The following is a 20,666-nucleotide window of genomic DNA, read 5'->3' on the forward strand; positions in this document are numbered from 1 at the left end:
CCACCTGTCCTCAGTTAACACTGCAGTCACCTGACCTGCTCACCTGCTCTCACTTCCCCATAAGTCACTCACTATTTACACCACACCACTTCCTTTGTTCTTTGTGTTGGTGCATGGAGGTGTTTTTTTGTGTGGTGTTTGAAAAGTGAAGCCAAGGCTGAAGTGCCTTACACCTGCATTGTTTCTAATCGCCGTCAGGGGTTGGTTGCATAGAAGTCTATAAGACAATTCTCATTTGATTTATCATCTCAGTAAACATTGTAAACATGAGTTTATGGTCTCAATCTCTAGTTTCAAGTCTTCTTCAATCCAGCATGATGTTCATTTAGAGTAATATAGATGACAAATACGGATGCTGGAACTATAATTTTGAATGCAGGATGACTACTTGCACATTGATGTATTGCTACTCTTAGTAAAAAATAATAGTTAAATACATTTTAAAAAATCAAAAAAGTGTGGGTCAGTGAGGTATGAATCTGTTGAGATGTTTTTGGGGAAGTGGATCAAATAAAACAAAGACTCAGTCGAGTCTATACTTTTAATTTTGAGAATACAAAAACATGGCATCAGTGAGAAGCTTTATAGAAATTGCTGTGAAACTCAAACAGTGAAGAGAGAGATGGCTCTGATGGCAGCAACTGTTAGGATTTAAAAACATACCATAATAAAGGTTGTAAAAAAATGTATTTAAGACTGGAAGCAGAGACCAACACCTCAATGGAAATCTGACAGTTTCTGTAAAAAAGGCTAATAAATACGACATCTTATCTCTTATGTAATTAATGATGAGTGGCTCAAATTACATGGAAAAGAATATATATTTCTTATACTGAGCTGCTGCATGACAGCGCTTTTACCAGTTTCATCATACAGCCTTTAAATGACTAATTAATTAATTTTGTTTTCAATAAACATTTCAACTCTTCATTTGCTGTGTTTTTCTGCATGTTTCAATTTTCATGCTGCTTTACTAAATATGATTTAACGTCTCCAAAATGGAGCTTAAAACCACACACACACACACACACACACACACACTGGATGCTTTCTGGACACTCAGGTCTCTGATCGGCTCTTCAGAAGTTCTTCCATCGGATGGAGGAGAGGATGACGTGGAGGAAGTAGAGCAGCGTGGTGACGAAGGCAAACACCTGAGACGCACACAAGGAGACGGACACAAGGAGACACAAACTTCAATGTACATTTCTTGAGGAGCTATTACTTTATTTTTCTGACATCAGTCTCCTGATAGACTGTTGTATCGATCTTCTCCTCTAACTCTCTGCAAGAAAGCAAATTAGCGTATTTCCCAAAATGTTGAACTATTCATTTAAACGTTTGCTTGTGCTATTTTTGACATGTTCACAATTTGATGTGAACATTTTTAGAAAGATATTACATAGCTGTTATTTAAAGGTCATTATTATTATTTTCGTTTTTGTATCATTTCATAGCTTCTCAGTTGTGTTTTTTCTGTATTCAAATCCCAAAGTTAGACGTTTGATTGAAGCATGTATATTTTAGGGTCAATTTGTATTTCGACGACAGGAGGAGAATGTCAACGCTGATAGGCTTTCACGTCACAGAGTTTGGATGCAATAACATTGCATGTGCTTCTCGTTTGATGTGAACGTACCTTTTACTGTTTTTGTCAATGGAGTCTGGTGGTTTTGAATAGAGTATAGAAAATGGCTTCAATTTCAAAAGGGCTGCCAGACAGCAAGTTGAAAATATTCTAAACGTAGCGTACACTTAAAGCCAAGGCAGAGTAGGTAATTTGGAAAAACCATAGAGACTCCAGTCAGTAGGGTGCGCGCAATCAGGAAGTAAGCATCAAAAGACAGTGAGGCCAACCAATTACTTTCTTAGGCCTGACTTTTTTGATTGGATGGAGTTTTACAGTCCTTCCACGGCCACAGATGACATTTAATAATGTTTTATGTCAGAGCATTTAATGCATTCATTGGTGTGAGGAAGTAATATAACAGAAATGTTTGTGAATAGAATCACCTACTCAACCTTTAACCCTCTTCTCTGTTCTGGTCCTCAGTGGTGGAACGAACTCCCGACCAATGTCAGGACAGCAGAGTCATTTGCCATTTTCCGAAAAAGGCTCAAGACTCACCTGTTCAGACTTCACCTCGACTCTACATAGCATGACCCACTACTTTTTGAGTTATTACAAAAAATATTTAAAATCCTGTTTTTCCTCTTAACGCCCTTTAAGGTCACTGGACCATATCTAAAAATATAAAACAGATATTGATTGTTTTAGGGGTCTATTTTGTGCTGTTTGTTGCCATCAGACAGCTCTTTCTGACGGGAAACTCCTTGTATCGCTCTCTTCCACAAGTCTCCATTCACAAAAACAGTAATTTTACGTTGCAGAACACAGGAGTATACAGAGACTTTCACTCTTCCTAACATGTCGTGTAGCATTTCTATTTGAAAAGAACGCAGATGGAGTAAACCTTCAAGTAAATACTGTAGAAATGAACCGTTCTGATCCTCAGTTCTCACCACAGCAGCGATGTCAATGTGGTAGATTCTTGAGTCGCCTGGCTTTTTCTGGAAGGTGATGTAAGCCAAAATCACACCTGCGCTGAGGTAGAAGAAGGCTGCAAGGCCGTGGTAGGCAAAGTCCTGGAAACACACAGAAGAAATGATCATTTCACAACATCGCTCTCTCTCTCTCTCCATTCGTTCTGTCATTCTGATCTGATCAGGTCTTACAGCTGCAGCCCAGCCAGAGCTGTTTTTATGACCTCCGGCAACAAAGATGACCATCCAGAGGAAGGTCAAGACGAAGCAGAAGACAGAGACAAACATCACCCAGCCCAGAGGGTTCGGTGGGTCCACATGGGTCGACGCCACCAGGATCCACACCAGACCACCAAACACCTGCAGAGACGGAGGGAACAGTTATGTCTGTGTAGATTTATACACTGACTGAATGTCTGCTCCACATTACATTGCAATGCATTTAGTAGTTTTCAAGACATTTCACTCAAAATGTCAACCACTAGAGGGAAAGGTTACCAAAGTCGTTGTTTTATTATTATTATTATTATTATTATTATTATTATTATTATTATTATTATTATTATTATTATTATTATTATTATTATTATTATAGGTGCAAAATAACCTTTACAAAAAGACATAGGACAATCGGATGGTGTAGAACAGAAACATCTTATACGAAAAAAAGGAAATTATTTAAACAATTATAATAAAGAGAATGCTTAAAATAATAGTAGTATTAGTAGTAACAATAATTATTAAAAAGTATAAGTTGTGTTAATAAAAAGCAATTATACCAAAGTTATAGGATTTAACCCCTGAATGTCACTGAATGCATAAAAGCTCAATATTTATTGTAAAAGATATTATTATTATAGATGATCAGAGATACATTTCAGACTCAAATATTTGAGTGTACCAAATGTATTAAAACCAAATTGAAGCTATTTTCCTGTTAATGCTCTTTGTTTTCTTCATTCGCTCCCCTTTTTACTGTAATTGTACTTGACTTGACTTGTGAAGATAGATTTTTTTTTGCAGCGGACTGATTCCCTGAAGGCATGAAATCCTAACAGCAGAAATGATACTTTTGGTTTCTGCTCTTTAGGTGCCAGGTTATTTCCCCCAAAATGACCTGGCATGTTTTCTTCCAGTCTAGGTGCATCAGAACGCTGCAGGTTGGAAGCAGTTGAAGGGAAAGATGCAACATAAAGTCATGGATCAAGGAGAAACCTGACTGTTTTTCTCTCATGATGATGATCATGATCCTTCATGATGCCATTATTTTGCCTCGGACAGTGTTTTCTATGCCACCTGTGTTATTGATGAAACATCAGCTGGATGCAGGGAGATCATTGATCACATACTACTGGAAAACAATTTCTTTTTCAATTTGTCGAAGCTGACGATTTTGTCTTGCTATTAAAGTCAATAGCTCTTTTTCCAGTGATTCAGACTGTGAATATAAATAATAAGCCACATCTCTCTAAATGTTGACGAAACAAACCCTTCTCTTTACTTTCTATACGCCTGATTGCAGCTGGCTGTTTGGTTTGGTTACTTTAGATAGAAAGCTGACCACATCCGTATAGTCGAAACTCTGGAATTCAAAGGTAAGAGTGAGTCAAACACAACCTGGCTGATGCTACGAGCCTCTGAAAGTCTATGCATGTAAAAGGTCAACTGTTGTAAGCAACAATAAATTCTGGTTCATATCTTATATTCAAGCCCTGTGATAGACTGGCGTCCTGTCCAGGGTGTATCCTGCCTTCAACCAATAACAGCTGGGATCGGCTCCAGCCCCCCCGCGACCCTGAATACAGGTTAAGCAGAAGACGATGAATGGATGGATGGATGCTGAACGCTACCAAATCACCAGAATACATCTGCAGATGGTGATCAAACAGCTACTTTCAAGGTTCAGTCTCTCTTCAGAGCTTTGGTTGAAAATATGAGGTTAACTGTTTCAACTGCTTTTCAGCTACTATATTTCTGTTTACTGTGAGCACCTGCTGTGTTTTGATCTGCAAGCAGAATATTAGTCTCAAACACTCAACAAAGGCTCATAGAGGAGAGGGAAATGAGAGGCTGAAATAAAAAGGCCACAAGTGATTTTGATCAAAAACTTCATAAAAAATTAATAAATCATGAACAAGGAAAAACTGTAAGCATATGCAGCATCAAAGCAGTGCAGTTTTACATTGCTAAAGAAACATTGATTCATATCTTAAATTTCCTGAAAGAAAATGTAAAAATAATGTATATTAAAGCGTCAGATTGCCAAATACAGTTCAACATTGTTGTTTCTGTGAGAGGCAGCATGGCCTGAAGCTGGGCGTTAGTCACATCTCATCACAACCCTTCCCTTGATAAATAAAACGCCAGTCAAATCAACTGAAACACCGTCCTCGCTGCAGTTTCTTCCAGCCGTCACATGAGCAGTTTCTATCTTTTGTCATGCTTCAGGGAGAAGAAAGACGACTCGGCCGCATTCTTTCTCCGATTAGTAGCACAAATACAATATGAGGGAAACGTGAGACGTGAAAAGACGAAGGTGCTCCTCCCATGTGAGGAATACGTTTCATCATCTCCCATATCAGTCAAAATGCATGTTTTTGCATTTTTATTACAGTTCAAAATCAATAGCGCTTATGTGGAGATTCAACAGCAAACTAATTTCTGCTATTTTTTTCGAGGTTATCAGACACCATTACATTGTGATGAGGTTTGGGCAGAACAACTCGTATTATTATGTGCACTCATTCAAAAACTGCATCATGTGCAGCTCAGGCTCCAAACAGTAACAGTGTTAAAACCTAATAAATGTTAATAATTCCCCTTTGTCTTAACAGGACTTTCCATTGTATGTATCATATGCATCACATGCAATTATCTTGTATCTAATTGCATACTTTGTTATTCTCTATGTATTATGCTTTTTGCCCTTCTATGGTCGCTTCTACACCTTGATCTATTTCATTTGACTAAACCTCGTTAAGCACTTTGTGACTGTATAAATACAGTGGCTGACTTGTCTGATGAATAAACTATGAAAAAAATAGGTTAATTGCTGCATTTCAAATACAGGGTCGGCCATGAAGTTGGAATAATTTGCAAATGTCTTGTCTTTTATAGCACCAAGCACATGTTACGCATGAATTAATTTCACCTGCATAATTGGGACACATAATGTAATTATTGCACCTAGTCAAAAGTGATGACTGATGCATTTAAATAGGAATAAACAGAGGATTGTGTCTGAAAACAAAATATTCCAACTTTCTGGGCAACAGTGTACTTTGAATTCAAATGAGGGAATCCGGATGGAAATTATCTGAGCTGCCCCGTCCTCCGTCTCTGTCCACTCACCAGTTCGGGCAGGTAAAATATATCCGGGGCTGTGATGCAGATCTCCAGTCCGCTGGGCAGGCTCCCCATAGGCTGAGCAGTGGTTGCAGCCATCTCTGCCTGTCCCTTCTCTGGCCCTCTGCTCTGAACTAACGGAGCAGCAGCAGGTGTTGCTGACCCTTATAGCAGGAGCTGACAAACCCGTTCTGCTCCCGTCCCACAACACCAGACACACCCTCCATCTTCCTGCAGCATCACCAGGCTGTTTCATGGGCTGTTTCAACTGGTGGCCTGTGAAGATGTTTGAAACAACCACAAGAGGAATTGTGTGTCCCGGGGGGGGGCGTCTGAGATATCTTCATTGTTGCTGCTGAGCAAAGAAACGGCTCACTGAGTTTTACTAGCTTCATGACCCTTACATTGTGTTAGCCGAGTGCCTGCAGCATGTGTTTGCGTTGCACACAGGAGCGAGAAGGGGAGTGTCTTTTCAGGAAATGCACTTGTCTTTACAGGTGAAGTCATTTCATCCGCTTCAACCTCCCTGAATTATTTTAAATTGAAATCTTCATGTTGTGGTGAAGGCCATGTTTTCTGCCCAGAGAATTGCTTTTGCTGCTGTTGCTTACAAATTAAAAATACTACACTACATTTTCTTGTGTAGCATTAATGGGCTATAACTTCATTTTGATGTGCATGATGACAATACATGTATTGGATTTCAAATGTATCATGTGGTCACAAATAAACTTTACTGTTTTTTCTCCACTTCCTTTATCACAAAATAATGTGCTGCTTTTAATTCCTCCCAGATTTTCCAAACATGAGCAGATTTGTAGAACTCCAAAAAAGAAAATCCAAACATGAAATACAGTATAGATTATAATATGCAGAGGTAATAAAAGTACTAGTTGTAACTGTGAAGCCACAGTTGTTTGTGAAATCAGGCATCCTTCTCCAAGAGAACTTGTGTCCCGAGGCTACAGTTACTAACACCATACCTGACAGGTTTGTTATACCTTTATTGTCCTCATACTTAGGCTACTCTACTAGGATGTTTTACACATTATTCACATGAAAGACAATTGGACAGATTTAACAGCCGAAACATTTTTAATCACAGTAAGCAAACAGAAAAAGCTTTGATGGAAAGTCTAAAACTAAAGCCTTGAAATGAAAGTTGAGACTTAAAATATGAATGTGGTCCAAATGTGTAGGAGGACATGATTATAACACATTTTCAAATTCAGAATTAGTTTGACCTCATTTATACTGTAACATAAATGAACATAATATCATATGACATGGAGAGACAACCTTTTTACAGGCTGAAACCTACTGTAATCACTAGATGTATTTATATACATTCATAAATTACAAACCGATTAAAATATTGCCTATTCCCTCATAAAGGAAAAGCCATAACGTTCGACTGACCAATTAATCTATCTCACATCAAAGATTCCAAAAATACCTGTCAAGTGAAATATTCTGAATATTTACATCCTCAAAGTTTTGGAAGTTCTCATACAAATGCAAACAATAATAGATCACGTGGAAACAATCTTCGATATGTGCATCAAAACAGAGCCTTTTTTAGAGAGAGGGAGCGTTGTCTTTTGTTCATCGTAAACATGGAGGATACATGACGGAAAGCCAGTCCTTAAAACATTCAAGTTTCAGGTCTTGAATGGTGCTGCGCTACGCTAACGCTAAGTTCTGCTACTGAATGTCTATGAAACGCTTTAATGTTACTTTGATTCTGAAATGGCCTTGTGCTCATTGGTTATTTCACTTATAGAGCCACTAATGACACTTGAATTGACAGCTCACTTAGTCCCGCCCCCGACTGGCTAATAAAAGTGTAGCATCAGCCATTTTCAGGCTGGTTTTGTGGATGTCGAGCTAGCCGTGGTTAAACTGTATAGTAGTAGCAATAGTAGTTATTTCAGCCTTGTGTCTATGATGGTAAGCTCCTCCCACTCTTTGGTGCAGTTACGCAGATTAACACAAATGATCCCACGGTCAAATTCGCGTGTAAATCCAGCTTAATATTTACTTCGTGGCTGATCTGAACTCTGAACACACCACTAGAAAATAACCCAGATAATGTCACAAGGGTTTATTATTGTATTATTGTAAGTTATAAAAGAAAGACTGGGTTATTAACCATGTACAAAGTGGGGGCGGAGTCTGCCAGGTATCAAGCTGCATTATGGGACGTGTAGGACCCAGTTTCACTTTTGTAGTTGGACTCTGCAGGGACTAAAATTCTGGATATTTCAGAGTCTGCTATCCAATTTGGACAATAAAAAAAAATCTGTCTGCTACAAATCTCCCAACTAAGTCAGTGAAGAGCCCCTGACCAGATGGAGCCAATATAATTAACAAGACAGACTGAGCTAATTGATTTAAGTAAAAGGTCGACTCCACCTAATCACTAAAAATAGAAATCGTCACACTAGTATCTGTCTTTGAGAAATATCTCTCTTTTTAAAAAAGCCTCCGCATAAATACAAGAGAATTGGAATGAAAGGAAATTGTATTGAAATGTTCATCTTAATGAAAAATGTGTTGTATAGGGAAGTAAAAATGGTATTGTTTTTATCTTGTTTGGTGAACAAAATACAGTGCACATAAAAAATTTAAATACATTTTCATTAATCCATTTTAAAATATTGTGATCTACTACCTGCTCCTATTGAATGGGTTATATACAGTCATATATCATATATTCCTTCTACATTTATTTCTGACAAACTGCTGCCTTTGTGATTTAAAAAAGAGTAATTTGTGGACTATGTTTTCGCTAACTAGACCAATAAACAAGTAACATGTATCAACAATCTGCTAATTTTCTACCCCTTCAAGTTACTGACATGAAAATAAAAAGAGCAAAAACACAGATGGTCATTCTGTGTTTGGTCCAATGACAGGTCAGCTGGTTATTTGGTTTCTTATCCTTTTGGTCTTCCTGTTCCCGGGCCGTGTTTGGTCTCATTAGGACCTCTTCCATCGAATGGCAGAGAAAATGGCGTGAAGGAAGTAGAGAAGAGTGGCCAAGTAGGACATCACCTGAACACACAAACAGAAACACAGATAGATATTAGTGTTACAAAGCAGGGGTCAACACACTCCTCCTTCATTAATTCTATGAATTATATAAAATGTATTTCCAAATGTAGTGGAGAGCGTACATTTTCCATGACAAGATAAAATGTTACATGTTTTCTATGGAGGAATAAATCTGGATTAAACATGTAAGAAATTAAATTAATCAAAATTATTCAATTAATGTGTGTGTGTGTGTGTGTGTGTGTGTGTGTGTGTGTGTGTGTGTGTGTGTGTGTCTGTGTGTGTGTGTGTGACATACCACTGCAGCAATGTCAAGTCGGTACATTTTGAGATATTCAAAGTGGTTTATCCCTATACTCAATAACGAGCCCTTCAGAAGGGTGATGTAAGCCAGATCTACCGCCGCACTGAGGTAGAAAACCACCGCCACAAAGTGATACGCTGCGTCCTAAAAAGAGGGAAAACGAATGGAGGAAGACAGTGGCAGATGAATAAAGGTTATTCACAACACTATGCGGCCAAAGGTATGTGGCGGTCCGGCATACTGAAGTATTCCTAATGGTTTTGTTGCCTAAACCTACTTTTCCCTTTTGGGCATGATATCGTCCCAACTGACTGCCGAGCAACACAGGAATGGACAATTTGTCGCTCAACACAAAACCAGTAGATTAAGTTTCATGGCTCTGTGGACTATTGTCATGAGACGAAGTTGGACTACTGAGCTTCCAACGTTGTGGTCACAGTTTCCATGCAATGCAACTGCTTTAAGCGTTACGTTTGCTCTTGGCGTCTCACAAATAACTTTCAGTTGTTCACATACCTCGTCCCTCTATCTACCCTAAATAAACAGTGATGGGCGCGTCTCACCAGGGAGGGCCAGACGCTGCTCTGATTGGCCCCGCAGAGGAAGATGAAGAACCAGAGTGTCGTAAATACGAAGCAGAAGACGGACACGAACATCACCCAGCCCAGAGGGTTTTCAGGCACGATGCGAGTCGACGCCACCAGGATCCACACCAAACCTCCGAACACCTGCAGGGTGACACGGGTGAGGGAGAGAGGAAGAGACAGAGGGATGGATATGAAATCTTCTAGCTAGTGTACAGCGTTGTGATGACTTTGAATAACTGGTCCGCAATGATGAGCAATGATTACATTACTGGAGGTCATCTGTGTGTTGGGTACCAGGAGGTAACGTTACTATAACAGGTCTCTCTGTGTGTTGGGTACCAGGATGTAACATTACTATAACAACAGGTCTCTCTGTGTGTTGGGTACCAGGATGTAACGTTACTATAACAGGTCTCTCTGTGTGTTGGGTACCAGGATGTAACGTTACTCACACTAACAACAGGTCTCTCTGTGTGTTGGGTACCAGGATGTAACGTTACTCACACTAAAAACAGGTCTCTCTGTGTGTTCGGTACCAGTGATGTAATGTAGCTAGGTTAGCCAGCTAGCTAGCAAAACAAGCTAACGTCCGTGTTGGTGACGAGGATGTGTGAGACGAGAGATGTAGTTCACTGAGTGTTTTCACACAAAAATAAATGATACAATGACAAACTGAGACTTTACAAAATTATCTTTTAAATTGACAAACATCATATGTGTATTTCATCAATTAAAACAGGAACCAAAAGTATTTGTCTCTCTCCTTTGACATCGGCATAATTTTTTTCACAAATAAGATCGGTGGACACCGTAAGGTGCAGGACTTAGCTTGTCCATAACCCATGTCCACCCCTCGCCAACTGGTCTGCGATGGTGCTTAATATGGCGGACCCTCAACGCTGTAACACACTGGAACGTACTTGAACTCGGCCAAAAGTAATGTTGTCACTCATACTGGGTGTATTCTCCCAGTCTTTCTCTCCACCTTTGACAAACAATCTGCTTGAAAGAGTGTTTGGCATCTGAACCTTCATTTGTCCCACGATAAGAGCCACTGAACTGCTTTACTGTGTTATTTGTATCTGGTAATAAGACGTTCTCCTTGTGTTGTGATGGTTCAATAGATGGTAGGCTACATGTCGACGAGCAGAAATCTCTGCTGTGAAAAAAGGCAGATTGTGTCCTCACTTTGATTTTCCTGTTCGGGGCTCCACACACAGGTGGCCCTACAGCTCAATCAGCCACTAATCAGGTGTACAGCAGCAGCACATTCAGATCCAAACAAGCAGCTTTTCTCTCAGAGAGGAAAGCGAAATCAACTGCAGCGATAAATCAGCTGTCGACCTCTCAGTGAGGGGAAAATCTAATCTGCCTTCGGCTTTCTGTGAGAAAAAAATCCTTCATTTATTCTGGCAAACAAACAAAAGACAACCTGCTACACGGTGAATACTTGGTGCAAATGTATCAATCATTAACAGGTCCTTATGGAAGATATTTTGTGGTTATTTTGATATATTGTTTTGGATACAGGTATCTATGTGGAAAACATGCGATGAACGAAAAACCATTCAGCTATTCAACAGCCGGCAGGACAGTCTGGCTGTTAAACAAACAGGCTCTTACTTGTATTCATTCGGTGTCTTTGTCAACACATTATTTCAGTGTACTTTACTGAAGTGAAATGTTGCCACTTCAATGAGGCTGATATCCAGCCTTCGTTTCAGAAATTCAACTGTAGCCTACTCTTAAAATCCAGTGAAATGTGGCCTTTATTTTATTTTGGGTTACTTTCGGTAAATGTCTTCACAAATGGAGTTTCACTCAGCTGTGTCAACACACAGAGTTCAGTCAGGACAGTCTATTCACAATCCTTTTTTTCTCTTTCTTCTTTATTTAGCTCAGCAACCAAAACTCAATCTGACTACACCAGAAGAATGTGCCACGCCCTGAATTGAACAATACACCTGCAGGTAGTTCAAATATTTCTATACCATGATATGTTCATTTAACCCCAAATACTCAGATTTTCATCTTGAATGTCCCCAAAGAAAACTGTGGTTACAATAGAGAAAGCACCGGAATGAAACCAGAACCAAGATACACCTTCTGGAGCCGATTAACAGCCCGTTCTCAGTGAAGTTTATGAGAAATGATCTTGACTTTTGCTGTTTGTTGTTTTGTTTTCATATTTATTTAATGTTCAACCATGGTATTTTTACTAAACCTAACTAAGTGATTTAGTTTGATTTCACAACATTAACCCGAACTCATTTTCAACTGTATTGTGCATTAAGTTTTTAGGGCAACATATTTTCTCGGAAATTGCTGTTGCATCTCACAAAATGAGTCAGTTGAATTTCACTTAGGCTGGGTGGTGGACGGGCCAAAAAACATAGGACTTTAAACCAGGAGACTGGTGTACCGTTAGAACCAACGGCCCAACATGAAGGGTTGCTTGTGCCATTTAGGATTTTCTTTTACACTTTTAGAATGTTTCCATCCAATTATGCCAATGAGATTGTCTTCAGTCTGTAGTTGAGCTTGTTAGAGACTGACTTGTGAGTCTGCTTCAAATCCAACTTCCAGTGCATGAATCTCACTTTAAATTGAACCCTTCGATGGGAGAAAGCCACACAGGTCAAACACCTGGCAGAGCTCAAGCACGGTCACATAGTTGGATACTGAGGAGAGCAAACACAGTTCTTTACAGTGAAAACACAACGGTACTTCAGACAAGCATTATCAGCGGAGGTATCAGCAAAGCCTTATCTCTACTACTCTATAGTTTTATCTCTCTCCATACCACAGGAGCATTATCCATTCATTTACATTCCAGGTAAAAGGGAATTGGCCTGCAGCCCATTAAATGGAAATCAATGTTTGTATTGAATAGTCTCCGCCTGGTGGCTCTGACATGTCACAATGTACCTGAATCAGTATTTGGACCATACATGAGTGATGATCAATGGTCAATTCAGAGATTTTGTTCTATTTATCATATCTTATGTCTTCTTTCAGACTAGTGGACCGAAAACATCCAAAATACACATTTAAGTGTTTATTTTACTACTTTGTCTATTCACGTCCATAGTTTTTTTTAGAAATTCACCAAAAGTTACCATCAGATAATGTCTAATTTGCATATTAAAACATGACATTTCAGAATACATGTAATACAAAAAATAATTGTTCAAATGTCATTGATAAAATGGGGACGTTTCGTGGTGATAACTATTCAGGAATTTGTCTTTTCAAATAAACAATAGTATAACTATCTTTAAAGACCGTTTTTTCTAAATACGTTTTTTCTCAGACTCTTGAGACAGATCTCTCCAGTTCAGCAGCTCTTATATCCACCAAGCTTTACACTTTCATTCCTCTTTATATTCTGAAGGTCTTTACAGAGGACTTTGTTCATAGCCTGATTTATACAACATTGTATTACTAAAAACATGGAGAAAATGTATTTTTAATGGCTGTTATGACCTTTGACTTGATGTCAACGACATGACACAAACATTATGAACCTGGATTTAGCCATGGTTCAGATATTTGATCTAGAAATATATGAACATTAGCACATATTTAATCAGATGATGGCTCATTTGCATATGTAAACATAACATGTCAGTTTCAGTTTGTAATGTTTGTTTGAAATGAACAATATGTTTTGTTGTATTATTATATATAGATAATTCAGACTATACTTCATACAGATGGAAAATGTGTTAAAATGTGTTTTTGTTATATCTTATATCAATCAATCAATTAAGCAAACAGACTTTGTATGGCACTTGTCATAAATAATATGTAACACACAAATGAAAAATATTTGTTTTTATATCCATGATGGTTTAGATTCAGACCAGAGTAGTACATTTCCACATCTGAGCAGCAGATTATTTCATGAAAAAGTGAACTGGCTTGCAGCCAGAAAAAAAATCCTGAGCCATCAAGTAAGCCACGTGTTGAGTTGATGGATGGTTTATATTACACCTTTCACTGCAGCTGAAGCTGTTTTTTTCCACCTATGTCACACAGATTTAATCTCCTATTCGCCGTTTCGCCGTACAGAAACTGAAATACTAGTTTCTGAATGATTCAGGATCTAAAATACGTGTTAGACTACTCAGAGAACCAAGGCGTCAACACTTTAGTCTGAGTTTAACTTTTTTCCCCTGAAGAAGAAAGTCTGTGCCCTAAAATCACACATCAGAAAAATGAGATAAAACAACATGACCAAGTCTGATTGAAGAACCAGATGTGGAACTAGATCCACCGACCTCTTTCCTCTCAGTCCCTGTCTCCTTTAACTGTCCAATCACCAATCAAGACATAAACATCCACAAAGTGCAGGTTTGGTATTAACTTTAGAAATGACAAACTGAACTTCTGTTCATAAGGGAATTAAGTTCCAGAGGGTTAATGACCGCAAGGGAAACCTTTTATCTCCAGGATTAAGTTTGTTTTTGATGTATCACAAACAAGATTAGTTATATGAGGAGGTTGGGTCAATCAAAGTCAGGACTTTCACACAGGAGACCGCTGTTCATGTCCTGTGTAAAAACCTCAACGTGCACTTATTTTTATCTACGCCCATTACCAGCTATCCCTAGGCGAGCGTCCCCCTGGTGCAGTTTAGGTGTTTTAAATAATCAAAATAGTAATATGCGAATTAAATAAAAAGTAGAAATTCACGTCTCAAGAACTATAAACATTCCACTCCCTATTGGTTGGCACATATGAAATGAAAACTAACATGTTCTGACGGTGATTAACTTTTTTTTTCTTCTTAAAACGAAACAAAAAACACAACTTTGTTTACTGAATGTAATATAGCGACCCCCACTGGACGGCACCCTAGTCAATCGCCTACGTCACCTACAGGAGGCGTCGCCCCTTAACATAAATAACGTAACAAGTATAGTCAATTTAAGACCATCATGATGTTTTTACTGTTACATTTTTTTTTGTTTTTGTTTGTTTGTTTGTTTCAATTAAAAGTTTAACACGTTAAAAACTGTGATTTGGGAGAAAGTATTTCCCGGAAACGCAATTGTGAATGCAGCTTATTTATATGGGAATGTCATTTTATAGGCGACAGGATTGCAAAATAATGCACATAATCACTTTTTAGAATTTCTTTGGATAAAGGGAATATGTACATATTCTGTTATAATTGCTCTGATGATACAATTGTATGTTCATGCTAAAGCCAATCAACTTTATAAAAGTGTATCGTTATTGTTAAATTACAGTAATGCTTTAGCATCACAGGTCTCTTATAGTCTAACAAAAACATGTTTGTATTAGACTATAAGAGTCTGAATGTTTCCAAATTACTTTTTGCTTTATTTCTAAAAACCTGTTATGGTTGCTGTTTTCCTGTTGCTACGGCAACCTGTGTTTTACACAGTGGAAACCAATTTCCCTATGTGAACAACAGTCAGTATCCCCACTGGTTGCCAAGTTTTCTGAGCAACGCGACTTGTAATTCTGCACCAGGAGTCATGAATAAAAATACTTGTTTTAAACTGGCTCATTAATCACCGATCAACTCCTCCACTGATCAAACACCTGCTGACCAACAGAACTAGAAGAGACAGATTCATATCTGAGACAGAGACTCGCCTCAGAGGAGCAGCGATGAGGAGGCGAGGAGGACCTCCATCTAAATAGAGCTGACCCCAGCAAATTAGAAATGACGAGGAGTGAGATCTCACAGGGTTAAAAATGGATGTGTTTAAAGAGCAAATAAGGAAGGTCATTTATATGACAATGAACAGGTGAGAAACTCACAAACTCAGGGATGAAGAAGACGTCAGGGATGGAGGTAAAGATCCGGCCGCCTGTTGGCAGGACATCACCCGAGACGGTGGAGGCCATAGTCCCAAACACAGTGTATGTGTGTGTTAATGTGTGTGTGATTTCCTCTAGAATGACATGTGAAACCAGTTTTAATCTGCTTTTTAAAGGCCGTCTTTCTCTCCTCCCTCTGCGTCTCCTCCTCTTCACCTACCCATCCATTGCTCCGGACTACCAGTTTGACAGGTGCTTTTCGGCTTTGTTTGTGCAGCGGGAGGATGACTCTGTTTCTCTGTGTGTGTGTGTGTGTGTGTGTGTGTGTGTGTGTGTGTGTGTGTGTGTGTGTGTGTGTGTGTGTGTGTGTGTGTGTGTGTGTGTGTGAATGCAGTTTTCATGCGCCTGCCCTCGTGTTTATATGTAAATTGTAACCAGTTGTTTACATGCACACAAAAAAAGTGATTGTGAGGCAACTAGCGCAGCATTCGTGTGGGATATAACTGAAGCTGCAGGGAAAAGTCATGCGCTATAACCATGGTTAACAAATAAAAGCAGAAGTACTGGAATTGAGTTTCAGTTTTATTTGAATATACTTAAGGTGATTTTAAAGTAATGTTTGTGTTCAGTCATTTCTTGGCACAAGTTTGGGACTTGGGTTGTTTTTGTGAAAAGTGGAGTCAGAGCCGAAGTGCTTTAAACTTGCAATCTCTCTACTGGCCATCAGGGGGCAACACGATGAGAAAATGGTCCTACTTCTCTCTTGATGTATTATCTCAGTAAACATTGTAAACATGACTTTATGGTCTCAATCTCTAGTTTCAAGAATTCTTCAATCCAGCATGATGTTCATTTAGTACATTATGTTCCATTTAGAGTCAAACAAATCAGAAAGCAGGGGATGCTTTATGGTTGACAGGTCACTACCATGGCGTTGCTACCGCGGTCTCACTATGCTAACAACTTAAACTAACACTTAGCTGTGAAGTTGACCTGAATTATGAAGCTAACGTTGTTAAGAGCTTCACACCAGAATCCCGATGGGTCCAGATCCAGTAAGGAACTCTGTTGCATGTGTTCATCAGATACACTTGTCGCTCCTCCACATTCCAAATAGTCACTTTCTTAACTGGTTGCAAAAATCCCAAGATGGCGACAGCCAAACTGCCAATTTGCAGATTTTTGTAAGGTATTCTTCTTTGTATTATTATGTTTTAAGGTTGAATCTTTAGCCCTTTTCTGACATGAGTACATAACACTGCTAGTTTCATTGTGGTGATAAACTGATGACTCATTCAGACACACTGTAGGTGTATTTTCAACCCAGTCTCACGGCAGCTCATAAAATACTCACAAAATGCAATCTATTGGTTTTGTGTACAGGAACAAGAATTGTCCATTTTCTTCTGTGTCTCTCAGCACTAAGACAATCTCAATGGAAAGTTAATTGGGATCCTTTTTGGATTGTGGGGAGACAAATTAAACACTTCACTGTGTTACTCCAGATGCTAGTGACGTAGTATTAGATATTGATAAAGACTTCTCATGGTGGTGAGGTGGGTCCAACAACACAGGACTTCCAACAACGAGGACCGTGCTGGACACTGACTGTGCCAAAGTGTGATGGTTTTCCAGAACCTATAACTAACTGGTTTCAGCTTAAATCTAACATTGTTTTGTGTGTGTGTGTGTGTGTGTGTGTGTGTGTGTGTGTGTGTGTGTGTGTGTGTGTGTGTGTGTGTGTGTGTGTGTGTGTGTGTGGAGGGTTATAGCTGTAACCAGACCCACAGTGGAGGAGGTAGTCCAAGGCGTGTCTCTTTAGCAGTGGCCGAACACGACCCTGTTTCTCTGAGTGTTTGTCTGGTGGTTAAGACAAGATAAGATAGTTGTTCTTTCCGTTCTACGAGGAGATAAACGAAACCATTAACATCTTATGGATGAATTTACAAGGCTTTTAAAGTAAATGGTTCCTGTGGACTGTGGCTCCACACACACATCGTTAAAAGTTTCTGATTGATTGACAGACAGATGGATGTCAGGATATCATTGGCTGAAATTGGTTATTCATAGGGAACGGCATATTTTGTTTGGAGGAAGAAATTGTGTTTTTGCAATTTATTTGTATGTATTGTTAATACATGTGCACAAGTGAAACACATGAACGATCATGTTGCTACATAACTTCATGTTTATATAGAAGATTCTAGCATTGTGGTTTCTGTTTGTTGTCCGAGTTGTATTGACCATTCATGTTGGAGCAGGCTTATTGAAATTAGCTTGCAAACTGGCTATTTGTGAAATAAACTGGTTGTAGACGTCGTCTCTCAACTCTCTCACACCTCTCTCACATTGGCAATCAGACTGTAGAAATATTGACCCTTTGCCAAGTCCCGCCCCTCAAACATAGACTAGCTAATCATAGGATGGAATCGACTCGCTCCAGTAGGGTCCGACAACCATAAAACCCATGCAGCTACTTTTAGCAGATTGCGTATAATAATAATAATAATAATAATAATAATAATAATAATAATAATAATAATACATTTTATTTATGGGTGCCTTTCAGGACAACAGTAAAAAGTTAGCACATCATTAATTTGCACTTCTATGCTACACTAGCTACTCAAGGTATACCAAGCACCTTTTTAATGGCTACCTTTACAGGAACAGTGTTGCTCCTTGATCGCCAGGTGATGTGGAGGTTCACTTTTACACTTGAGCTTCTATCTTGATCTTTTTAACCTGTCTGACATCCTGGATATATCCTTCAAAAGCATAGTGGAGACCCTTTTGTCTGCTGTTCCAGGAAGGAAGGATCCACCCTTGACAGGTCGCCGGTCTATCACAGGGCTCGTACAATGACATCCTGTCTAATTGTTTTCTTTAGAACTCGTTATACAAGTATCATTTATGAAGTTTACCCCATCAACATACTGCGTGATAAAATCAAACCACATTAAAAAGTCCCTTGAGGTTATATGGGAGGGTGTGGTCATTGATTTGGTTATCCGTTTGCGGCTGCATCCAAACACAGGAGTGACATCAGATCCTGCTTCCTCATATTGCTCCTAAGTGTTATGGAGTTATTATGAAAATCTCTCAGCAGTTGGTTCAGGTTGACTGGATCAAACCAGGAGAGTAAATATTTCCTCGAATAGGCAAACCCATCTCCAATGTGTGTGTTTTAATTGTTTAAATAGTCAGTAGCAATAACACAAGGATGTATTCATTCTAATGAATGAATTAACTATTCAATTAAAGGAATATTTTCTTATAATGATTGCTGGGTAATGTGTTTCCTTTCAAATATTTGTATGTGCATTTTGAAGTACCACATTAGAAAGCTGTTTTTAAACATCAGCATTGGCTAAAATTCTGTCGACTGAGCAAAACAGTTTTGAGGCTCCCTTGTCTTTGTCAAAAAAGAGTCTACGTAGGGAGGAGGTGTGGGTTGGCGAGCAAAAACACAGGACCTCCAGCAGGAGACTGATGAGAACCAAGGAACCAAGTCGTTTTATTGGATTAACCTACTGGGGTTTTTTTTTGTCATCCATGTGATTCATACGGTTTCAAACTGAGACCGTTTTGTCTGGAAAAAAGAAATTTCCCCAGAAACGTAATTGAGAGTGTAGTTCAGTTGTATGGGAACATAATTATGTCGTAGAGATAACAGAGGAGGGTCTCCAAACATGCTTGGCTGACCTTAGCAGAGGCTAACAGGGGGACAGGTTGACTCAAGGTGTGTCAGCATCTGCACAACAAAGAAACATCCCCCGTTTTGGTCGACAGGAAAGCTGACTCACCGCACAAAAAGTGGGTTTTAAGAAGCCAGTTAGCTGAGTGCGTCATGAACACAGATCACCAGATGCCTTTCAACCAGCCGTCATCTGGGGGCCATTGTGTTGTCTTCTCTGGTAAAGTTGTGAATTGAAACACACACACACACACACATGCAGAGGTTGAGTGTGATATGGAAGTGAATGAGACCATTAAGTGTCAGATTAGTGTAATTTCAAATTATAGCTGAATTTCATTTATATCGCCCCAAATCACAACTTTGCCTCAGAGGGCTTTTTTCAGGTTCCGGCTTATTGTCAGTATAAAATCTGTTCAACACAAAGTTAAATCTGATATAATATGTTGAAAGTGATTTAATGGGTTTTCCTGACGAACATTATGTACATGTTTTTATTTGATCTACAGTTCACAATGAGTTTTGCGTATTATGATGCATTTTAATCCCTCAGCCTGGAGACCATCACGCTGTGTTTGACAGTTTGATGCTCAGAGACGAAAACACAGTCCTACTCATGACTCATGAAACTAAATTCATTTGACATTTTGGGGAATCACATTTATTTGCTTTTGTACTGAGATTCAAATGAGATGATGGACTGTAACTTCCTGTATGTTGGGTTACTTCTTCTCTGGCTGTCAGCTGGAAAACTACAGGTGATGAATTAAATCCCAGCCACTCCCAGCTTCTCTTTTTACTCTTTGCTTGGTCTGTTATTTCACTCCAAACCACTTAAATCTATGTGTGTGTCCCTGTTTGTCCTCCTACAAACAAACCGAGCTGCCCTCCCCCCCTCCACAAATTCATCTCAGCCTTGAAGTTAACTCAGTAGGAATGCAGTTCAGCAGGTTTCCATACAAACACATGCAGACTCAAAACTGAACAAAATCGCCAGCCCCCATTTAGCTAATGGTGTTGAACGCTTTAAAAGACTTCAAATTGAGTGTAAATAAATACAGATGATATTTTTTTGTCAATGTTTTAATTAATGTGCAGAGCTTATATTAAAAAAAGGTAATCAGATTTGGATGAAACTATTTGGGGCTGTTGGATGGTAATATCCTGCAAACCACACAACTAACACAAGAGTCAGAGGAAAAACATTATTCACCTTATTACAGTGTAATCAACACAGTCTCATAGCAGTTCCTGAAATAGTCATATTGAAATCTAGTGATTTGTGTAGGGATATGGGTGCTAGAGCCAGAATCAACCTTATTTCTGGAGATAA

General features: G+C 39.0%; 1 protein-coding gene across 2 annotated transcripts; it reads right to left on the reverse strand.

Annotated features, from left to right (window-relative positions):
• Positions 1 to 527: 527 nt before the first annotated feature.
• On the reverse strand, positions 528 to 15,801 carry LOC311021444 (myelin and lymphocyte protein-like). 2 transcript variants are annotated; one of them, XM_084022014.1, is made up of 4 exons: positions 5,896 to 6,072; positions 2,737 to 2,904; positions 2,524 to 2,646; positions 528 to 1,154 (listed from the first exon to the last, which is right to left on the reverse strand). In XM_084022014.1, the coding sequence occupies exons 1-4, from the start codon at positions 5,986 to 5,988 to the stop codon at positions 1,080 to 1,082; spliced, it is 459 nt and encodes a 152-aa protein (XP_083878140.1). In that variant the 5' UTR covers positions 5,989 to 6,072; the 3' UTR covers positions 528 to 1,079. The 2 variants fall into 2 exon arrangements, with proteins under 2 accessions (XP_083878140.1, XP_083878139.1); XM_084022013.1 differs by lacking the exons at positions 528 to 1,154; positions 2,524 to 2,646; positions 2,737 to 2,904; positions 5,896 to 6,072 and adding exons at positions 6,966 to 8,946; positions 9,245 to 9,394; positions 9,814 to 9,978; positions 15,637 to 15,801.
• Positions 15,802 to 20,666: the final 4,865 nt, after the last annotated feature.

The sequence above is a fragment of the Eutrigla gurnardus genome, assembly GCF_963514095.1.
Source record: "Eutrigla gurnardus genome assembly, chromosome: 11".
In the NCBI taxonomy this organism is placed as follows: domain Eukaryota; kingdom Metazoa; phylum Chordata; class Actinopteri; order Perciformes; family Triglidae; genus Eutrigla; species Eutrigla gurnardus.